The 20,050-nt window shown below is 41.2% G+C and overlaps 3 protein-coding genes across 4 annotated transcripts in view; 2 read left to right on the top strand and 1 right to left on the bottom strand.

The window, feature by feature from the left end:
* Positions 1-2,412: 2,412 nt before the first annotated feature.
* socs4 (suppressor of cytokine signaling 4) lies at positions 2,413-10,919 on the top strand. Its single transcript, XM_055171894.2, has 3 exons — positions 2,413-3,368; positions 4,797-8,595; positions 10,850-10,919. The coding sequence occupies exon 2, from the start codon at positions 4,825-4,827 to the stop codon at positions 5,971-5,973; it is 1,149 nt and encodes a 382-aa protein (XP_055027869.1). The 5' UTR covers positions 2,413-3,368; positions 4,797-4,824; the 3' UTR covers positions 5,974-8,595; positions 10,850-10,919.
* Positions 10,799-20,050, bottom strand: part of LOC141365230 (serine/threonine/tyrosine-interacting protein A-like) — a 42,598-nt gene continuing 33,346 nt past the window's right edge. The window contains exons 22-25 of one of the 2 annotated variants that reach the window (XM_073869238.1): positions 16,655-16,776; positions 16,167-16,497; positions 12,068-12,271; positions 10,799-11,976 (exon numbers count right to left, since the gene is read on the bottom strand). The gene's annotated coding sequence lies outside the window, so the exon portion shown is untranslated. The remainder of the gene's footprint in view (positions 11,977-12,067; positions 12,272-16,166; positions 16,498-16,654; positions 16,777-20,050) is intronic. The other variant, XM_073869239.1, reaches the window with a different exon arrangement.
* LOC129417310 (uncharacterized) lies at positions 11,559-17,768 on the top strand. The gene is made up of 15 exons (XM_073870022.1): positions 11,559-11,565; positions 11,742-11,978; positions 12,093-12,197; positions 12,387-12,562; positions 12,700-13,414; positions 13,543-13,663; positions 13,811-13,877; positions 13,969-14,042; positions 14,166-14,187; positions 14,280-14,353; positions 14,476-14,548; positions 14,645-14,688; positions 14,834-14,885; positions 16,191-16,499; positions 16,614-17,768. The coding sequence occupies exons 1-15, from the start codon at positions 11,559-11,561 to the stop codon at positions 16,800-16,802; spliced, it is 2,265 nt and encodes a 754-aa protein (XP_073726123.1). The 3' UTR covers positions 16,803-17,768.

Genomic DNA, 20,050 nt, shown 5'->3' with positions numbered 1-20,050 from the left:
TGTAATTAAACCTAAAAAAATAAGGCTACTAACAAAAAGCACTACTTTTTTGTATAATTTAATGTTTTTTTAATTAAAATGTTGAGTTTTAGAACAGTTTTTTGTCACAAATTTTCTTGGGGGGGGCTGCACGCTGAAAAAGTTTGGAGACCACTGTATTACTTAGTTTTGTTTGTTAAAAGAGAACAGTGATTTTATTCCTGGAGCAGTCAGTAATGTTACATGAATACATCCCTTTCCTAATAAATGCAATGGTTGTCATCAGTGGTAATGTGTGTGCGTATTGTGTAAAAGTTTAGTCCATTATATAACAAGAATGCTTTATTTTTATAGTGTGTTAAATGTCAGTGTAACTATCAGGTGCGTACATCTAATAAAATAAGGATGCATCAGAGACAAAGCGCTTGTGACAACACGTTATCTCTATAATGCATCTCCTATTACGGCTTAAAAAGGCATCCTTAATAAGCTCAATAACTTTGAAAAGGGAAGCAGGGAGACAGCAGAAAAGGAAAGCAGGGAGACAGCAGGTATTGAATGAAGCTTGCGGGAAATTGGGAGGCTGAGAGCACAAAAAATGCCTGCAGAAAGCTGATATACTGGTTCACATGACTACGCCATGGATCATTACACTGAGTGGATAATACAAATCACAGAAATCCTGTCTTGTCTAATGGTTTTACATAGAGGCAGAAAATGAGACAGCAGATATTGGTCTTTTCATATTTTTTTAATGTAAAAGATTACATTTACAGACATTGAGCATTGTAATATCGATGGCCTATTCATAATCATTGATGTATTGTAATGCCATGTATGTAACTATTTTTTGCACAGTAGGCTATGCATAAAACAGCTCTATAAGAACCTTATAATTTATGCATGGACAAACTGCTTTTAATTAATGTTGCCAATTAATTACAAACATTTAAAGGCCATTCAACCCTTTAATTTTTTAACACTATGTATTTTTAAATATACTATATGTATAATATTAAATCTCTTATAAAACATTAACAATATACTTCACAATAGTATGTTTTATTCTAAAAGTATGGTGCAATCTACACTCTCCCAAAACCACATTGGCACCCCATCACAGTAAAGCTGGGCGCAGGGCACATCGGCTGCACCAGCAGTTAAAGCAGCTGTCCAGAAACAGATACAGATCAATGGAGAGAACATGAACGCCAGAGCCATGGAGCCAGAGACTTCCTGTTGATTTAATTACAGACTTTCCATCACTCAAAGAGCCACCATTCTCAACCAACATCAGTGCATCTATTCTTGAACGATGGTCATGCGATATTATCGTCCAGACGCTCTGTGAACCGGTGCAGACAATGGAGCCATTATAACCTGAGGACCTACCAGTCTGTTTACTAAAAGCCTTAAACTTCTACATTACCATAAACAAGTCATTGGGGAGGTGTTGAGAACGTACGCTAAAAGAAAGGTGCTCGTAAAATGGGCGAGGCTCGTATGGCCCTGTGTGTAACAGTTTGACAACACGATCCAATAAAATATTCATCATATCCTTGGTTGCTTTGCAATGTAGCAGATCGATAGCACGGTAATAGCTGGCATATATGAGATCTATTTGCCATGGTTCCCTTCCTTTGATAAACTGTGCCATGTTAATGGGCATACTGAGTTACCATCCTCATGCACACGGAAATGATTTCTTGCAGATATGCTACGTATTGCATACAGGAGCTTGTTCTCCCAGTTGTGTGATCTTGTTACTTCTTCCAGCTCAACGTGTTTTGGTTTTGCGTGCATGTGGTCGGGGAGAATCCAGATTTAGTATTTGACAGAAGCTGTGGCATTCTGGGAAATCGCAGAGGAGAATGAAAAGGTTAGAGGGCAAATGATGCTGCTCTTCTCAAAGATGAAGATCAGTAAGAAAGGGTTCTCTTTAAATGCATGTAAATCACAGTTAACATTCTGATCTGATCTTTTAAAGACATCTGAGTATTTATACATGCAGTGCAAGCCTGAACAACCCATCATGTGATCTTGAAATCACTTATGCCGTTACATATTGATTTGCACTACCATTTTAACAAATCACCGTTTTATCCCTCACTTTCCTGGATTGTCCTGGTTGACCCACGTCAAGAGAGGTCAAAATAAAATAAAAAGACATACAATAGACACTGAACAATCCTTCCTTGCGGTTGCCCTTCCTTTTTATTACATTAGGCACATTTAAAGGGATAGTTCACCCAAAAATGAAAATTCTGTCATTATTTACTTATCCTCATGTTGTTACAAACCTGTATAAAAAAAGAGATTTTGAGGAATGTTTGTAACCAAATCGTTTCGTAAGCTCCATTCACTTCCATAGTATCATTTTTTCCTACTATGGAAGTGAATGTAGCTTACGAAACGATTTGGTTAAAACATTCTGCAAAATATCTTCCTCAGAACAAAGAAATGAGCAAGTAAATTAAGAATTTTCATTTTTGGGTGTACTATCCCTTTAATGCCCCCAACAGCGGATCTGTTTCTAAATTATGATATCCACCCCCACCACCAAGCCTGAATATGATAACATTCTTACTCTAATAAATAATTCATTGTTATAAAGTATGCTCGCGACATTAAAAAATGAGAGTAGCATATATTAAAACTTGAGAATGACATCACCTAATGACCGTACCATACAGCCGTAATGAGTTATTGAATTTATTTGTAATCCATTTAGCAGACCGGATGCACATCCCTCTGATACTACTTTTGATATTTGACACTTTCCGGGTGGAAATTGGGAACGGACCTGAATGGGTGTCAAAAATTGCTTTTCTGCCTGGCAAATCTTCTGTGGCGGAAGTTCTTAGGTTAAAGAAGGACACTGATCAATAAATCAATGAAGCGAAGCTTTCAATGTCTGCTAGGACATTTCCCGTTTCCTTCCTAACAAGGTTGCCCTCGTAAATAGATGTCCGTTATTATTGACTAATTAGATCTTAGAGCTCATTGATTCATTGACGGTAAGTCAAAGTGTAGATACATTTCAAAATATTTATTTTTTGGCATATTTTTCCTTTAAGAGCATACAGCATATGTAGACTGATATAATAGCTTAAACCCATCTCAAATTCTCAATGTCATTTTTTTTTAGTACAGCAAATTCATTGTCGGATATGATACAGCGTGGGTTAACTGCCCATTGACAAAAGTACACTCTTCCGTCCAGTGAAGGGCATGTATTCCTCAGAGGAATTGATACTGGAGAGGTTTTATATAGGAGAGATGAGCTCCCCCCATTCAGTTCATGCTGAGCTCTCAATGCACGAACTTCAGACATGGAAAAACTGACCACTGCTTTGTGAGGATTAAGATTTTTCCTGAACATTTTGAAGGTACGATGCATGAATATCTTTCATTAAATAAATAAATATGCAAGGATAATAAGCTATATATATATATAGTTGCTAGTTTATATAGATATACTAGACTGTTACATGTTGCTGCAAAATTATTGTCAATTTTGGCTTAGATTTTCGTATTTCGTAAGTTTTAGTTTTATCCATCTTATCTGTACTTATCAAAACTCTTCCTACACACTTCTTGTGAAATGATACATGCACCTCTTAAAGAGATAGTTCACACAAAAATAAAAATGCTGTCATCATTTACTCACTTTCATGTTGTTACAAACCTGTATAAATTTCTTTGTTCTGATGAACACAAAGGAAGATATTTTGAGGAATGTTCATAAGCCCCATTCACTTCCATAGTATTCTTTTTCCTACTATGGAAGTAAATGGGGCTTACGATCGATTTGGTTACATATTTTCCTTCGTGTTCATCAGAACAAAGAAATGTATACATTATAGTTTGTAACAATTTGAGAGTGAAAAAATTATGACAACATTTTCAATTTTGAGTGAACTATGCCTTTAAGGAGATTATGCAGTCAGATTTGTATTCATGTTACTTGCATAAATCATTTTATGTGGCAGCATGATCAGATACAACTCATGTCAAAAAACTTTAAGGGGAAAAAATGGGCCCCATTCACTAAGCATGCGTACGCACAAATTTTTTTGGACATTTTAACTTACAAATCATGATTCAACAAAAACTTTCGTACAAAAATGTATTCTAACATCTGTTTACGTTTGTAAGAACTTAGACCACACGTGCGCAATAATCATAAACAAGGAAAAATAACCCTATATATCTGTGTTATATATCTGTTCTTACGTTTTTGAATACATTTAAAATAAATTTTAGTACGTTTTTGTTGAATCATGATTTGTAAGTTAAAACGTCCGTATGCACATTTTACGAACAAATTTGTGCGTACGCATGCTTAGTGAATTGGACCCATTGTTTTTTGGGGGGTTTACATTTCCACTTTTTTATGTTGAGTAGGTGTCAATCTTGTTGTTGATTATATGAAGTCCATTTAACATTAAATTAAAAAATAACTTATACAGAAACATTTTTAACATTTTAAGGTTTTTAAGGTCACAGGTATGACCTATTTTTGGTTCCCCAATAAAGCATTCTGTCAAAAGGTTCTTAAAAGAACCATTTTTCTTATAATTTTATTGTCTATAAAACCTTTTCACTACAAAGAACCTTGGGTTCCTCGGTTGTTATTAGTTCCTCGCTGAAGCAAACAGCCAAAAATTGATTTACTGCATCGTGTACCTTTATTTTTTTTAAAGTTCACAGTTAACAGTAAACTAGTCCCAATGTGAGTTATTATTTATTAGTATTGTTGTATTATTCAATATATTGTTCGTCCCAATCTTATTTTATTTCCATATTCTGTGCAGCAATTGTCTTGATAAAGGACCTGCAGCAATGTCAGAAAGGAAGCCCAAAAACTCGGACACACGTCCCAAGAATCTTCGGAGCTGGAGTGCCGATAGTTACATCCGCAGCATCAAAAAACGCTCAAGAGGGTCCCGCCACGAGACAGCGCCCAAAGGGGAAGAAGGGGAGGGAATGGAGGATCAGAGCATGCGCTCGGTCTCTTGTCCCCGGAGACGCAGGGAAAGAAAGTGCAGTTGCACGATCCCGGGAGAACCCGAATCGGACTCACCTTGCAGAAAAGCTATGACTCGTCGATCACTGAGACAGAAGTTTCAGGACGCTGTCGGCCAGTGTCTTCCTCTTCGCAGTCATCACCACCACCATCATCATCATCACCAGTCTGGTTCTTCACGTCCGTTCTCCGTCCTTCTTTGGTCCAAACGAAAGATTCACGTTTCCGAGCTCATGGAGGACAAGTGTCCCTTCTCCCCAAAGTCCGAAATAGCTCAATGTTGGCATCTGATCAAGAAACACGGCACTCAGATCAAACCTCCTTTAAGCATCGCAGCAGAACCCAAAGGGCCCCGTACGACTTCCTCTCCTCCACCACTTATTTCCTGGGAGGAGATCAGTTCCAATGGAGCTTCTAGCTTGGATGACTGGGATCCATCTTTTTTACACGGGGACAGCCAGTGTTGTTCCCACACTGATTATATCTTAGTACCTGATCTTCTTCAGATCAACAACAGCCCCTGTTACTGGGGCGTCCTGGACCGTTTTGAAGCCGAGCAGCTTTTGGAGGGGCAACCCGAGGGGACATTTCTGCTCCGAGACTCTGCTCAGGATGAATACCTCTTCTCGGTTAGCTTCAGGCGCTACAGTCGCTCCCTCCATGCTCGAATAGAGCAAAACGGGAAGCGCTTTAGCTTTGATGGCCGTGACCCGTGCATGTACAGAGACTCGAGTGTCACCGGCCTGCTCAAGCATTATAGCGACCCTTCCGCCTGTCTGTTTTTTGAGCCCCTTCTTTCTCGCCCTCTACCTAGGAACTTTCCTTTTTCTCTACAGCACATGTGCAGGGCGGTTATCTGTAGTCGTACAACATATCAGGGCATCGATGTCCTGCCATTACCCCAAAGTTTGAGAGAATATGTTAGGCAGTATCACTATAGATGTAATGGTGCCTGTGCTATTTAAATGCTGTCACAACAATGAGACAAAATTACGTGCTGCTACTTTTGAATGGTCCTAAAAAAACGTTTACTGTGGATGAAGTTATCATGTAAGGCAAAGGCCTGCTATATAGCTCATCTATCTCAGTCTGCAAAACAAACCAAAGACATGCAAGCAGATTTGTATTTTTTACCATATATTTGATTTGATTGTCTTATTCTGCTTACGTCAGACCATCATCTGTTCATATATTGTTTTGTAACTTTTTGTGTGCAATATAGACTTTCATACACCAGATATTCATGTAAGACAGGAAATTAATGCCAGTTTCATCTTATGGTAGTCCGTCATGTTGTAGTATAACCATGTTCCACTAGATGGCAGAGTTGTAAAACTTGCTTCACATATTCAAATGGTGAAATATGGACACATCTTGAACTTTTGAAGTTACCAATGCTGCAAAACTGAAACATCTTATCTGTGAGTATTATTTGATAGATCTCTCATTATCATAATCAATTTAACTGTGGTAGCTACCCATTGTTAATAAACAAAAGCAATAGGAGACTTATTTGTTTTGTGTTTCACAGATGGGCGTTGGAAGACAAAAAATGTGGGTGGGTCAATAGGGGTTCAGTCTATGATGATTCCCCTGTTCCCTCATCGTGGGATTAACAAAATAATGTTCGCCATTCCAAGATTTATTTGAAGTGTTTGTGAAATAAAATGAAGGCCAATTTAAAATATAGCTCAGTGTTGCAGGGGGGCGCGTTAGCCTATAAAATGTTTCACACCAGTTGACACATCCTTAAGACACCACAGGCCTATATTTCAGTATTCATACCTGTGTAGCTAATGGACTTTAGCTTAATCTAATGTGACAAAACTAATCTTACATGTCAGTAGAAATTCAAGCAAATTTGGAGAATTACTAAATGCATTTCTTGTGAGTAAATAAAAAATCAACTCGGCGCAGTAACACCCTCCCTCTCCCATTATGAGAGGGAGAAGGGTAGCGGACTTTTCAGGCGAGTCGAAGTACTCCCAAAAGAGCTATTACGCCATAAAATATAGTTCCTCTTTTAAATCCGCTTAGAAAAGCGCTACGTTGTATTTTGTACCACCAAACTTGCTCGTATAACTACTCGTCTTAAATAGGAAAAACGTTGATGTGTTTGGTCACTTCTAACTTTATCTCTAAATGGTACCATTAAATGAATAGGGCTAAGCTAAATGCTATCGAAGCGTCGCCAAAGAGTATAGAAGCCTTCTATACTCTTTGGCGTCGCAGCGCGCTCCGGCGCTTACGTGCACGCACACAGATGATATGGGATGTATCAACAATTCTTAGTTAAGGTAATAACATATTTTAATATGAAAATGAGTAGACTATTCCTTTAAGAAAACAGTGTAGCTATTAGCATATACAAAACAACGTATTAAGCATAAATAACTTTACCATGCGCAACGCAGCACAATGTCACTTTTGTCACAATTGAAGTTACATGATATAAATTGGTACATTGTTATACTATATAAATTAGGCAGATGAGATGGTGGGTCTGCAGCAAAAGTTATGCATTTTCACAGAACTGACCTGAAAGTGATGCACATGTTTTATTTTGACTGTTCTTTTCCATTTGGAGACAGAATGCTGTGTCTTCCCAGGCATAGCTGTCCATCAATTGTGATTAAATAAGAAGAATGTGGTGGGCCAGATTAAACAAGATTTTCATTTCAATCAATATAAAAGTATTAAATGCAATAAAAAAGTAATTGACGTAATAAACATATGTGTAAATTTACATGCATCATTTATTAAGCATTATATAAAATCCCGCAATATTTTTTTTATAACTTTCATAACGTGTTATTATCCCTGCATTTAAAGAGTAACTAAACCCTGAACAAACTTTTTTAGTTAATGATCTGTAAGAATGGGGCTTTATTGTTGCTGTTCATTGATTTTAGTACGTTTTTTGACATTTGGACAATATATGGTGTAAAAATGTCTGAGTGCTGCCCTCTTCAGGTTGAACGGTGGCTACTGCAGTTGAATTTTCCTATTGGATATAGAGACAGAGCGCAGCGCGTCATAACCTGAAAACCACGCCCACCGGGGGGAACAATCCAACCGTCTCATTTACATTTATTTATTTATTTATTCATTCATTTACTAATTTACAGATACAACTTAAAAACAGAATAATACCTAAAAGCTGTTGTGTGACAAGGTGTACAGCTAATAAGCCAAAAAACCCAGAAATAAGTTTTTATAAGCTGTCGAGCCGTAAAATCCAGCCTTTAAGGAGAAAAAAGTGGCCCACTTTTCTTGCATTTTTCAAATATTGCCAGTGGGTGGAGACAGGCTCTGACCAGGGGTTTAGTTACGCTTTAAAATGCAGGCTGGAGCAGGAAGTTGACCCTTTCTTTCGCGAGCTCTCGCGAGGCCGTTCTTACGTCACGTGACCTCAATTTTCAGAGAACCTTTCAACGTTTTCTCCGCATTTAACATTATTATTAACATATAAATCATATGATTTGTAAACATTACGTCTCTGTTCATTTATAATATGTTTTTTTTTATATAATTGGCGGGTTTAAGTTAAAGCGAGTTTGTCTGTCAGTGTGTTCGTCACGATGTTGGTAAGTAACGTTATTAAATATAAGTTAGCCTTTTGTCATTTCTGTGTTGTTAGAAATAAGAATTAATTTACAGATATAAATAATTTTACAGCTAATACAACCGACACAATAAATTAATTCAGTTATCAAACCACTCCACTATAAACTTGAAGGCTGCTTTTGTGAAAATACGTTAATTCGTCTATGTAACGTTAACTTACTCCAAGCAAGTAGGGGCGGCAAGAGACATTTTATTAAATTTATTACATTTTATTATTAATGTTAAGTTAAACAGGGGCTGGCCTAGCTCACCCCACCAAAATTTAAGTTACGTTCAACGTGTCTTGTCTTCAGGATTTGCAGCGGCCTGGTTGATATTGGCTTGATAAACTCTGATAAAATGTTTAAAACATATAAGGCAATCTATCTTAAGATAAACGACAGACATAACATATGTAGGTTAGTTACCTTAACATTGATTAGTCAGCGTTGATGCTTCATCTGTTGGTTTTGGTAAATCACAAAAGTTCGAAGATCGAGGTGAAAAAGAGAAAAAAAATCGGTCTGCGATAGTTTGACACGACGATACACCAAAGTCTCAAAATCATCATGATATACACCAAACACAACTGGATTAGAGCAGCCCTTAAACACATCTCCATAGTGTCCGCCTGTATGTGGCACTGCGCAAACCACTATGACATCAAAGTACCTTTTTAAGGTACTTTAAGGTAAACTTTTCCTTGGCTTTTGAATGACTCTCGCGGTACTTCGATGTCATGTTATACTGTTGGTCTAAATGAAAAGCTCATAAAATGCGTTTCATATACAGGTCCAGTGTTTCAAGACCAGAAACTTTTTTCGAAGTTTTCTGCTGCTTCAAACAAAGGCGGTCTTAGTAAAGGGTAACATAAAACGTTCACAGTAAATAATATAAATAATCTGTTGAAATGCATGAACGTGTTAATGCATGGGTTAGGGCCGCACGATTAATCGTATTTTATCATGATAACGATATGTGCGCCCCACGATTAGTTAAAGACAATCGGCGCAATTAATGTGTAAAGACCAAGCACAAAGCAGAGGGTCTAGAATCAAGCAATGTGTTTGCTTGATATGGGCGGAGTCGGAGTAAACAGAGTGGATATTTGCAAGCGTGGGTCTGTGTATAAAGCACGGGATACACTGCACGATAATTGGCTGTCCCAGACGAAAGATTGCCATCGTGAAACTATCGTCGCAATTTCTGTGATCGTGGCTCTCTATCGGTAGTCCTATGTCGTACAGTGAGAGAGGTTCAAAGACGGCCGTTTTACCGGTCTATCCAAAGATAGCCTACGATAGTTTTCTGGCAGTGTCAGAAATTCGGCATGATCACCGCACAGTGTGTTTGCTGCTACGACGGGTGTGCCTCATAAGCCTTGAAAAGTGAAGCCTCTGGCTCTTTGATCGCCCCCTGGTGGCTGGCTGCAGTACAAGTCATAACCCCGCCCTCTCCATTCAAATGAATGGGACTATGCTCTAAATAAAAAAAAATATTTACACTTCCAATTAAAGTTTTCGAAAGATGGTTTTGGTCCTTTCAAGTAGTTGTTATCACGCTGATATATGTTCAAGTGTTAATTTTTGTGATAAGTTTCATTTTAGCTTGTAATTTGCTGCTATAGAAACGGGGCGTGTCGTTATGAATGGAGTGGTTGAATTGGCCGCTCGAGCGTTTGGGCGGAAGTTTGATACCGCGGCTCCGCCTCTGGCTTCACGGACGATTCCTTCTGCGCATGCCTTGGCTCCAAACTGACGTTTTTACGTAACATGGCGGCGACCGTGGTCGGACATTTTTGGCTTCAATTCATTACAATGGTGGGAGGCGACGTCGTGTCGTCCATCTTTTTTTACAGTCTATGTGCTACGACCTGCGCGCCGGTATTTGTTTACCACGACCGCATGCTGATGACGTTGCGCAACGTGTGACGCAGCCGCCGAAGCTTCTGTGTCATCATCGTACAGTCTACATGCCTCTCGTACCCGAGTTTAAACGATACATGTCGCACAGTGTGATAAGGTAATGATTTTATAAGAGGACAAAAATCGTGCAGTGTATTCCGGGCTTTAGAAGGCACTGAATTCATCAGAGAATATTGCAGTGTTTCCTTTTAACATTTGTAATTTCATGTTTTAAACAAAAAAAAAAATGTTTAGCTGTAAATAAAAAATGACATTGTACTTGAGTGTTTGCACAAACAAGTTTTATTACATGTTTTATTTGTATTTATAGACTTTCTTCTATGAGCTATTCACGATCCCTCGGACTAACTCCTCACAAGCGTCCCACTTGTGCTTCACAGGTTAGAGTTTTACCAGAGCCCTTATCATAACTAGTGCCAAGTTACAAACAAATTGAATGTGCATGTATTAATTCTCTGTCCCACTTGGCTGGAAATGCAGAAAACAAAGCTAGTTGAGGAGTTCCCTCCAGGAGGTCCATTGGATGCTCAAGGTGGTCCTTTGTTTGTGTCCCGCGGTTTGTCCACCCACCGAAGTAAGATTAAAATGTTGTAATACATATTTATTAAGATTTGAGGGCTTCACAATTGTTCTTTAACTTGTAATTTTTATTCTTGCTTATCAGGTTTTGCCATGCCCAATGGTCGAAGGCCAGGCCCGGGCAGGATTCAGTCTGCGAAAATCTTGCAGGTTTAAATTTGATCATAAATAGTTCAATTTTAGTTCAGTTTAATGATCATTTGTTAATTCTCAGTTTGTTATTTTTCCTGCAGACTGTTACTGTGACATATGAGGAGGTGGATGCGAGCTTTAGACAAAGACCTAATGCTCCGTGAGTTCAGCTGTTAACCTTTTGTTTTACTTAATCATTTGTAATATTTGTTTTAGCCATGTTTATGTAAATATGTAAACAGCAATTGGGTAGTCCCTGAAAATTTTTATATTTATTTATATATATATACACCAGTACGCCCCCTCATATGTCCAGTACCTGCCCGGGTTACACGACGACCCATTGCTGCTCGTCCACCGGCCCTGCACCCGCCCACTGCTAAGTCGGTCCAGCACTTGGCCAGTCCTGAGCCGGTACGGTCCTCAGAGGATATCTGTAAGTTATAAAAAAAATCTGCCCACGGCCGCCCCTCTGCCGGTCGCACCCGCAGCACGCAGGCACTCCTCTGGAGGTCCCGGTCGCGCCCGCTCCTCTGGGGGTCCCGCCCGCTACTCTCCCAGTCCGGCCCGCGCCTCTGGCAGTCGCGCCCCTCAGTCGGTCGTGCTGTCGGCCGGTCCTCAGCAGGTGCAGCCGTCGGCCACTCCGTTGCCGGTCTTGCTGATGGCCACTGCTAAGCCGGTCCAGCACTTGGCCGGTCCTGACCTGGTGTGGTCCTCAGAGGATATCTGTAAGTTATTAAAAAATTCATTTAAATTTCAATCAGTTTTTCTTATATGCACAATTGTTCTTAAAATCGTAACTTTTAGTGTTACTGACATTTATTTTTATTCTTGCTTATCAGGTTCAGCTCAGCCTGAGCCTGTGTCCACGGCTGCACCTCTGCCAGTCCCGCCCTTGGCCGGCCCTCTGCCGGTCGCACCCACGGCTCGCAGCTGCTCCTCTGCAGGTGCTGCCGTCGGCCATTGCTGAGCTGGTCCAGAACTTCACTGGTCCTGAGCCGGGCCGGTCCTCAGAGGACATCTGTAAGTTATTAAAAAATTCATTTAAATTTCAATCAGTTTTTCTTATATGCACAATTGTTCTTAAAATCGTAACTTTTAGTGTTACTGACATTATTTTTATTCTCGGTTATCAGGTTCAGCTCAGCCTGAGACTGTGGCCGCGAGTGTGACCGGCAGAGGGCAGGTCCCGGTCGCGCACGCTTCTCTGGGGGCCGCGCCCGCTCCTCTGGGGGTCGCACTTGCTCCTCTGGCGGTCCTGCCCCTCAGCCAGTCGTGCCATTGGCCGGTCCTCAGCGGGTGCTGCCGACGGGTGCTGCCGACGGCCGCTGCGACCCACGGCCGATCCTGTGCAGGTCCCACCCGTGCCTCTGCCAGTCGCGCCCGCTCCTCTGCCGGCCCAGCCGGCTATTCTGGCCGTCCAGCCCGCACCTGCTCCTCTGCTGGTAGCGCCCATGCCTCTGGGGGTCGCACTTGCTCCTCTGGCGGTCCTGCCCCTCAGCCAGTCGTGCCGTCGGCCGGTCCTCAGCGGATGCTGCCGACAGCCGCTCTGTTGCTGGTCCTGCCGACAGCCACTGCGACCTTGCGGCCGATCCTGTGCAGGTCCCACCCGTGCCTCTGCAAGTCGCGCCCGTGCCTCTGCAAGTCGCGCCCGCTCCTCTGCCGGCCCAGCCGGCTATTCTGGCCATCCAGCCGACGGCCGCTCTGTTGCTGGTCCTGCCAACGGCCACTGCGACCCGCGGCCGATCCTGTGCAGGTCCCACCCGTGCCTCTGCCAGTCGCGCCCGCTCCTCTGCCGGCCCAGACGGCTATTCTGGCCATCTAGCCCGCACCTCCTCCTCTGCTGGTAGCGCCCATGCCTCTGGGGGTCGCACTTGCTCCTCTGGCGGTCCTGCCCCTCAGCCAGTCGTGCCGTCAGCCGGTCCTCAGCGGGTGCTGCCGACGGCCGCTCTGTTGCTGGTCCTGCCGACAGCCACTGCGACCCGCGGCCGATCCTGTGCAGGTCCCACCCGTGCCTTTGCCAGTCGCGCCCGCTCCTCTGCCGGCCCAGCCGGCTATTCTGGCCGTTCAGCCCGCACCTGCTCCTCTGCTGGTAGCGCCCATGCCTCTGGCGGCCCCGCCCCTCCGCCGTTTCTGCTGATGGCCGGACCGTTGCCGGTTATCTGTAAGTTATTTAAAAATGTATTTAAATTTCAAACAGTTTTTCTTATATGCACAAATGTTCCCAAAATCATAATTTTTAGTGTTACTGCCATTATTTTTATTCTTGCTTTATTCTTGCTCCTCTGCCAGTCCCACCTGCTCCACAGCAAGTCCCGCCATGGACCAATCAGCAGGTCTTAACGTGTCCCGGTCCTCTGCCGGTTCCACCGTGGGCTGCTCCGGCCACTTCTCTTTGTACTTCAGTAGCTCAGTAAGTTTAACAAATTCTAAAGTGTTTAGGTTGAACATTTGTAAAATAACGTTTTGCTTTAGGGATTTTACAAATAGCAAATGTTAAGTGTTGGAATATTTGCAGCAACAGCTCTTAACAATATTGTTTTATTTTATGTATTTATAGACCTTCCCTTCCACAAGTGCAGCCAGCACGTGCGTCCCTCAAGCGCCGTGCTGCTGTTATGTCACAGGTAAACATTTACCAGAGTCAGACATAACTAATGTCAATTAATATGTAAAATGTAGTGTGCTATGCATGCATTAAATCTCTTTTTTTTACAGCCACACACATTTGATGAGGGGGAGGTTGAAGCGAAAAAAGCCAGAATGACAATTAAAGGCAATTCTGTAGCTCAGTAAGTTTAACAAATTCTCTTTTTATAATGTTTAGCTGTGGTCATTTACAGTTATTATATAGAAAAGTTTTGCTTAGTGTTTGAATATTTGAACCAACAGGTCTTAACAATATTGTTTTATAGGCCTTCAACCTCAGTCTCAGAGGTAGAAATTTACCAGAACCCTACATATATCTACTGCCAATTTATGTGTAGTGTAATATACATGCATTAAATCTCTATTTGTTTAATTTGCAGCAAAAGAAGAAGAAAAAAAGAGAAAAGAGAAGGCAGCAAAGAATGAGAAGACAGGCGGCAAAGTCTATAGCTCAGTAAGTTTTAGCAAAATAACTTTAACATTTGTAACATGCTTTTTATAGGCAGCATTCGGTTAGTGTTTAAATATTTGCAGCAACAGCTCTTAAAAATATTGTTTTATTTTATGTATTTATAGACCTTCCTCTCCACAAGTGCAGCCAGCACCAGCATGTGCGCCCCACAAGCGCCATACTGATGCTATGTCGCAGGTAAAAATTTACCAGAGTCCTAAACAAAACTAATGTCAATCTATATGTAAAATGTAGTGTAATATACATGCATTCAATCTTTGTTCCTATTTACAGGAGATACAGACTAGAAAAAGGGCGAGAACTTTGCATCCAGCTCAGTATGTTTATCAAGTTCTCTCTGTTTTAACTTAAACATTTATAATGTAATGTTTAGCTGTTTCAACATTTTTAAAGACAGCTGTTGTTTAATGTCTGAATGTTTGTAAAAACAGGTCTTAATTATATTGTTTTATGTATTTATAGACCTTCATGTGCTGTGCTGTCCAGACCAGGGCCTTCATCTGTTCTTTCAGAGGTAGAAACTTACCTAAACTAGGGCCCCATAAAATCCGTTTTATTTTTTCCCAAATTCCGTTTTATTTTTTCCCAAATTCCGTTTTCTCCGTTTTAATTTTTGCAAATTCCGTTTTATCCGTTTTAATTTTTGGCAATTATATTTTTTAGCCTTTACAGTTATTTTAGTCATAAAAAGAGTGTGCCTTTAATGTTAATGATTAAAATGTAAATGATTTGGGGGAAAAAACTGGATAACAGGATTACTTATTGACTATAAAAGATGCATTTACACACGCACACACACACACAACTCAATTCAATGCATTGTTTAGTGTTGTTGCAGGAGGCTACAACAAGGTGTCAAAGCAGTGGTTCCTTCAGAAGTGCCTTAAACACATCAATCCAGCGGAACGCGATCCATATTTTAATACACAATCGCTTGAAATGCATGTAACTTTACAAACATACACAGGATAGTGATCTGACTTAGGACAGCATGAGCGCGCAGCTCTTTGCACGTGCGAGAGAAAGAGAGACAGAGAGCGGCGCCATGATGCAGATGATTATATTTTAAATGCGAGGGATAGTTAGTTTGCCTCAGCTCGCTTGAAATGCATAAAACTGAACAAATACATGAGGATTTGTGTTCGCACTTCGGACAGATGCGAGAGCTTGTGACAGTGAGACAGACGTGGATGAGAGAGTGCATGTATCTTTGCGCTCACCGTGAACAGAGTGTTGACAAAACTTCCAAAATAACAGTTCTCCGGTCACATAAAAGTCATGTGAGACCTTCGGAACTAAGTGCTTAGCGTCGAATTTCTTAATTTTTTCGCTGACGAAAGCAGAGTCGTGGAGAGCCGCTTCACCATGGTTTCAGTGTTTTGGAGGGGGTCTGAAATGACGGGAGGGGGCATGTGGCCCAGATTTACTCCCCCGGTCTGCATTTCCCCCAGACATACGTTCGTCTCCCACACAAAAACATAATTTTATTCAAAATATGTAAAATTCCGCGAAATTCCGCGTTAATACTAGATTCCGTGTTAATTAGCCAATTCCGCGATTCCGTCCGCGATTCCGTGAACGCGGAAATTATAGGGCCCTACTAAACTCTGTCAGTTCGGCCCGCGCCCGCACCTCTGGCAGTCGCGCCCCTCAGCCTGTCGTGCTGTCAGCCGGTCCTGAGCTGGTGTGGTCCTCAGAGGATATCTTTAAGTTATTAAAAAATTCATTTAAATTTCAATCAGTTGTTCTTATATGCACAATTGTTCTTAAAATCGTTACTATTAGTGTTACTGACATTATTTTTATTCTTGCTTATCAGGTTCAGCTCAGCCTGAGCCTGTGTCCACGGCTGCACCTCTGCCAGTCCCGCCCTTGGCCGGCCCTCTGCCGGTCACACCCGCGGCTCGCAGCTGCTCCTCTGCAGGTCCCGGTCGCGCCCGCTCCTCTGCCAGTCCGGCCCGCGCCCGCACCTCTGGCAGTCGCGCCCCTCAGCCGGTCATGCAGCCGTCGGCCGGTCCTCAGCGGGTGCAGCCGTCGGCCGCTCCGTTGCCGGTCTTGCCGACGGCCACTGCTAAGCCGGTCCAGCACTTGGCCGGTCCTGAGCTGGTATGGTCCTCAGAGGATATCTGTAAGTTATTAAAAAATTCATTTAAATTTCAATCAGTTTCTCTTATATGCACAATTGCTCTTAAAATCTTAATTTTAAGTGTTACTGCCATTTATTTTTATTCTTCCTTATCAGGTTCAGCTCAGCCTGAGCTTCCCCTCTGCCCATGGACGCACCTTTGCCAGTACCGCCCGCAGGTCCCAGTCGTACCCGCTCCTCTGGTGGTCCCGCCCCTCAGCCAGTCGTGCCGTCAGCCGGTCCTTTGCTGGTCCTGCCGACGGCCGCTCCGTTGCCGGTCCTGCAACAATGTTTTTTGACAAATAAAATCCACTACTATGAGATCACTGAGTATGGTCAGCTGCTGGTTTGTGTCCTGTTGTACACTGCCTCATACAACTTTAAAGCTTTATAATGCATCACACTGTGTAGTATGTAAATTTATAGGGATGGTTTCTCAGACAGGGATTAGACTAGTTCTAGACTAAAAAAATTAGGAGCTGTCCATACTGAAAACAACTTGCACTTACATGTCTTAAAGAGCCACACAGGTCGAAACTGAGCTGTATTGCAGAGTGTCATGTAGCTGTCCATCAATGTAAACAATGTGCAAAGTAGTTGAACCAAAAAGTGCACGATTAATAAAGTTATTGGCTTCTAAAGTAGGTAGTCAACTCTGAATCGCTGAAACGAGTCGTTATACGGATTGGATCTCCTGCCTGACTTTGTCCACGTCACACAAACACTTCCACGTCACACGAGATACTAATCTCTGCCTACAGCCTCGCCCGCGGGGGAAACGAAAACTATGACCCGCCCACAGCTAGTTAGTATGTGTAAACATCAAATCACGCTGTGTTTTCAGTTTGTGTTGTTTTCACTACCAAAGGAGACTTTTTCAAGGAGGGATATACTAAACGTGTCTAGCTGTGAAGAATCAGTGGTTAAAATTAATTTTTAACGGAGGGATTTAGACGTTTGGCAATGAAAGATGGTTCAGTACCCACTTTATTTGGAACAACATGCGTCTCCTAATCACAACCTGTAAGTATGATTATAGCATACATACTTGCTTAAATGTTTAAAATGTTTTTATTGCTTGGAATAATGATGAATGATGTCGTTGTTTATGTTCTATATACAGTCAGAGTCACGATAGCAAGCGGCTTATGCTGCACTTACGGTTTTGCTATGACGTAGCCTGGAAATGCGACCTCCGGAGGCTGCAGCCTTATTGAGAAACGACCATAGTCTGATTTAAATTCAGCATGGTTACTTTTACCTTTCCACTGTACAAGACAACGCAGAAAGGGGCTGTGTGGGGTGCCAACCATCTGTAGGTGCGTAATTATCTGATCCAATTCAAGCTTTGGATGCATTAAAGAAAATAAACTTATGCGACTACACCGCATGTGACGCGGCGACCGGAAGTGATGTATTTCAGTGTGTTCCAATCAAACTGTGCAAAGTTAAAATTATTAATTATGTTTTGTTTTACTTTATCAGTAACACTTGAATACTTTAATTACTGGTAAGTAAATTATTAACTATACATATATTCGTAGATTAAAGGTTCTCTCCCATGACAGATTTACGATTAAACTTCATTTTCATTACGACTGCCACTAGGGGGTGAACTCCCGACAGTTATATCTGTATGTAATGTACAATGAAAGGCTGTTTAATCTATATATCTATAAAATATTAAAGAAAGAAAACATGTAGTGCAATTTTAGTCATTAGGAGAAGACTGGCTATATGTTGTGTATACTTGACATGTAACAGTTAATGAAAGTTAAACAGTTATAAACAAAATATGTTTAGGAGTGTTGATATTTTACACTTTTACTATTAACATTTGGCTCTTACATGTTAAACTGCAATTGTTTTTAAATATTAATAAAGAAAATATGAATTTTCAGTAATTAAAAGGCTTTTAAATAAAATTTTTTTTGAAAATGCATGTTTTTCAAATATACTACAACAAAAGTAACAAAAACGACAACAACACACACACACACACACACACACACACACATATATGCAGGCATGAAAACGGGTCAGGGGTGAAAAAGGTGAGAAGGGTGCTCGAGGGGCGATGTGGCCTCTGATGGGGCCGCGAGGTGGGAGGACCCCCCAGAATAAATATTATGGCCTCATTAGGGAACATGCTGTAACTTAACTTATTTATTCTTCAGGCATGTGATTGGCCAAGGACAAAAAAGAAGGAAGGAACTCAACATCCCTCCATGTGCGCAGAAACAAAATGCACACTATAACATGCGCAAAAAATACATTATGACCATTATTTCAATTATTTAATTCTTTCAAATTTAAAATGTAAACATTTGACTAGTAACAGAAACCATGTTTAATTAAATGGGTTGATAAATGTGGAAAGCTGTAACAAGTAGCATTCCCATACTTTTTTAAATCTGCAATCATTTTATTTTGCCATAATCTGACCATCAGTCGCAAGGCCATACAATTTTAAGTTGGCCTTGAAATAGGGTGGACCTATACTTACTGTGCTATTACAATATAGTTTGTGCATATATCTCCTGTCAATCCCCAAAAAATATGCGTTTGCTTTGCGTGATTTTTGAAACGCGCGTTGGGCGTGGGCTTTTGAGTTTGTGCGCGTAAACTTCCTTATTAACTGTATTAGTAACAGTATGTTCTTATTACAGCATGTCATGCAATATTTTGCAGTTTCACCATATTTACATTTAAGTACTTACAGCCGTAGACCAATGTGACTTACAAGCGAGGAGTACGTCCATAATTTGTTCCAGTCCGTTCCAACAAAAAATCTTTTAGGTGTAGATATGTTGTTTTAACTGGTTGATGCCTTACAATTCCACAATGATAGTTTTACAGCGTTTTCTGTTGACTTTACGTCCCGAAGGCAGTCGCTCTACGCACCTTCAACAAGCTTGTATGACGAAGAATACAGAAATGCAGATGACATCACAGTAGCGCGAGAGCCGTTCGAAAGCAGACTTCCTTATGACTTCTCGATTCACTCTCGTGATACTTTGATGTCACCTGTCTGCCTGTCGGGTTTTGTAGCGCAGCATGAACTCAAACAAATCTAATGTAGTGGGATACATGTTGGATGACAGCGAAGGGCGCGTCTACAAACAACGCGCGCATGCCCCCCTCCCCCAAAAATTTTTTCTCATCGAATCTACATGATTCACGTGGGTCACCTTTTTTGGCTTCAAAACAGCGAATTTTGCCATAAGGTGAGGGATTTTCATGCCTGTATATGGTAAAAGTAAAAAATATATCAAAAGTAAAAATAGGGGTAAAAGTTTGGCCCGCGTCATATTTACGATTTTAAAATCTGGCCCCCAAAGAAAAGTAGTTGAAGACCCTTGGCTTACATAAATGCTTAAAACTGTTAGGCTGCGTTCACACGGTACCATAATACGGTTGTCAAACCCGTATTTGAGTCCTTAAGACGGTTCCGTTCACACGCAGTTCGGTTATTTACGGGTTTGACAACCGCATTCTATAACCGACCTCACACCCGTAACTTTTCGGGTTTCACAACCGTATTTACAGAGAAA

This window comes from Misgurnus anguillicaudatus, chromosome 7, assembly GCF_027580225.2.
Source record: "Misgurnus anguillicaudatus chromosome 7, ASM2758022v2, whole genome shotgun sequence".
Taxonomy (NCBI): domain Eukaryota; kingdom Metazoa; phylum Chordata; class Actinopteri; order Cypriniformes; family Cobitidae; genus Misgurnus; species Misgurnus anguillicaudatus.
This window is presented reverse-complemented; position numbering and strand designations above follow the sequence as displayed.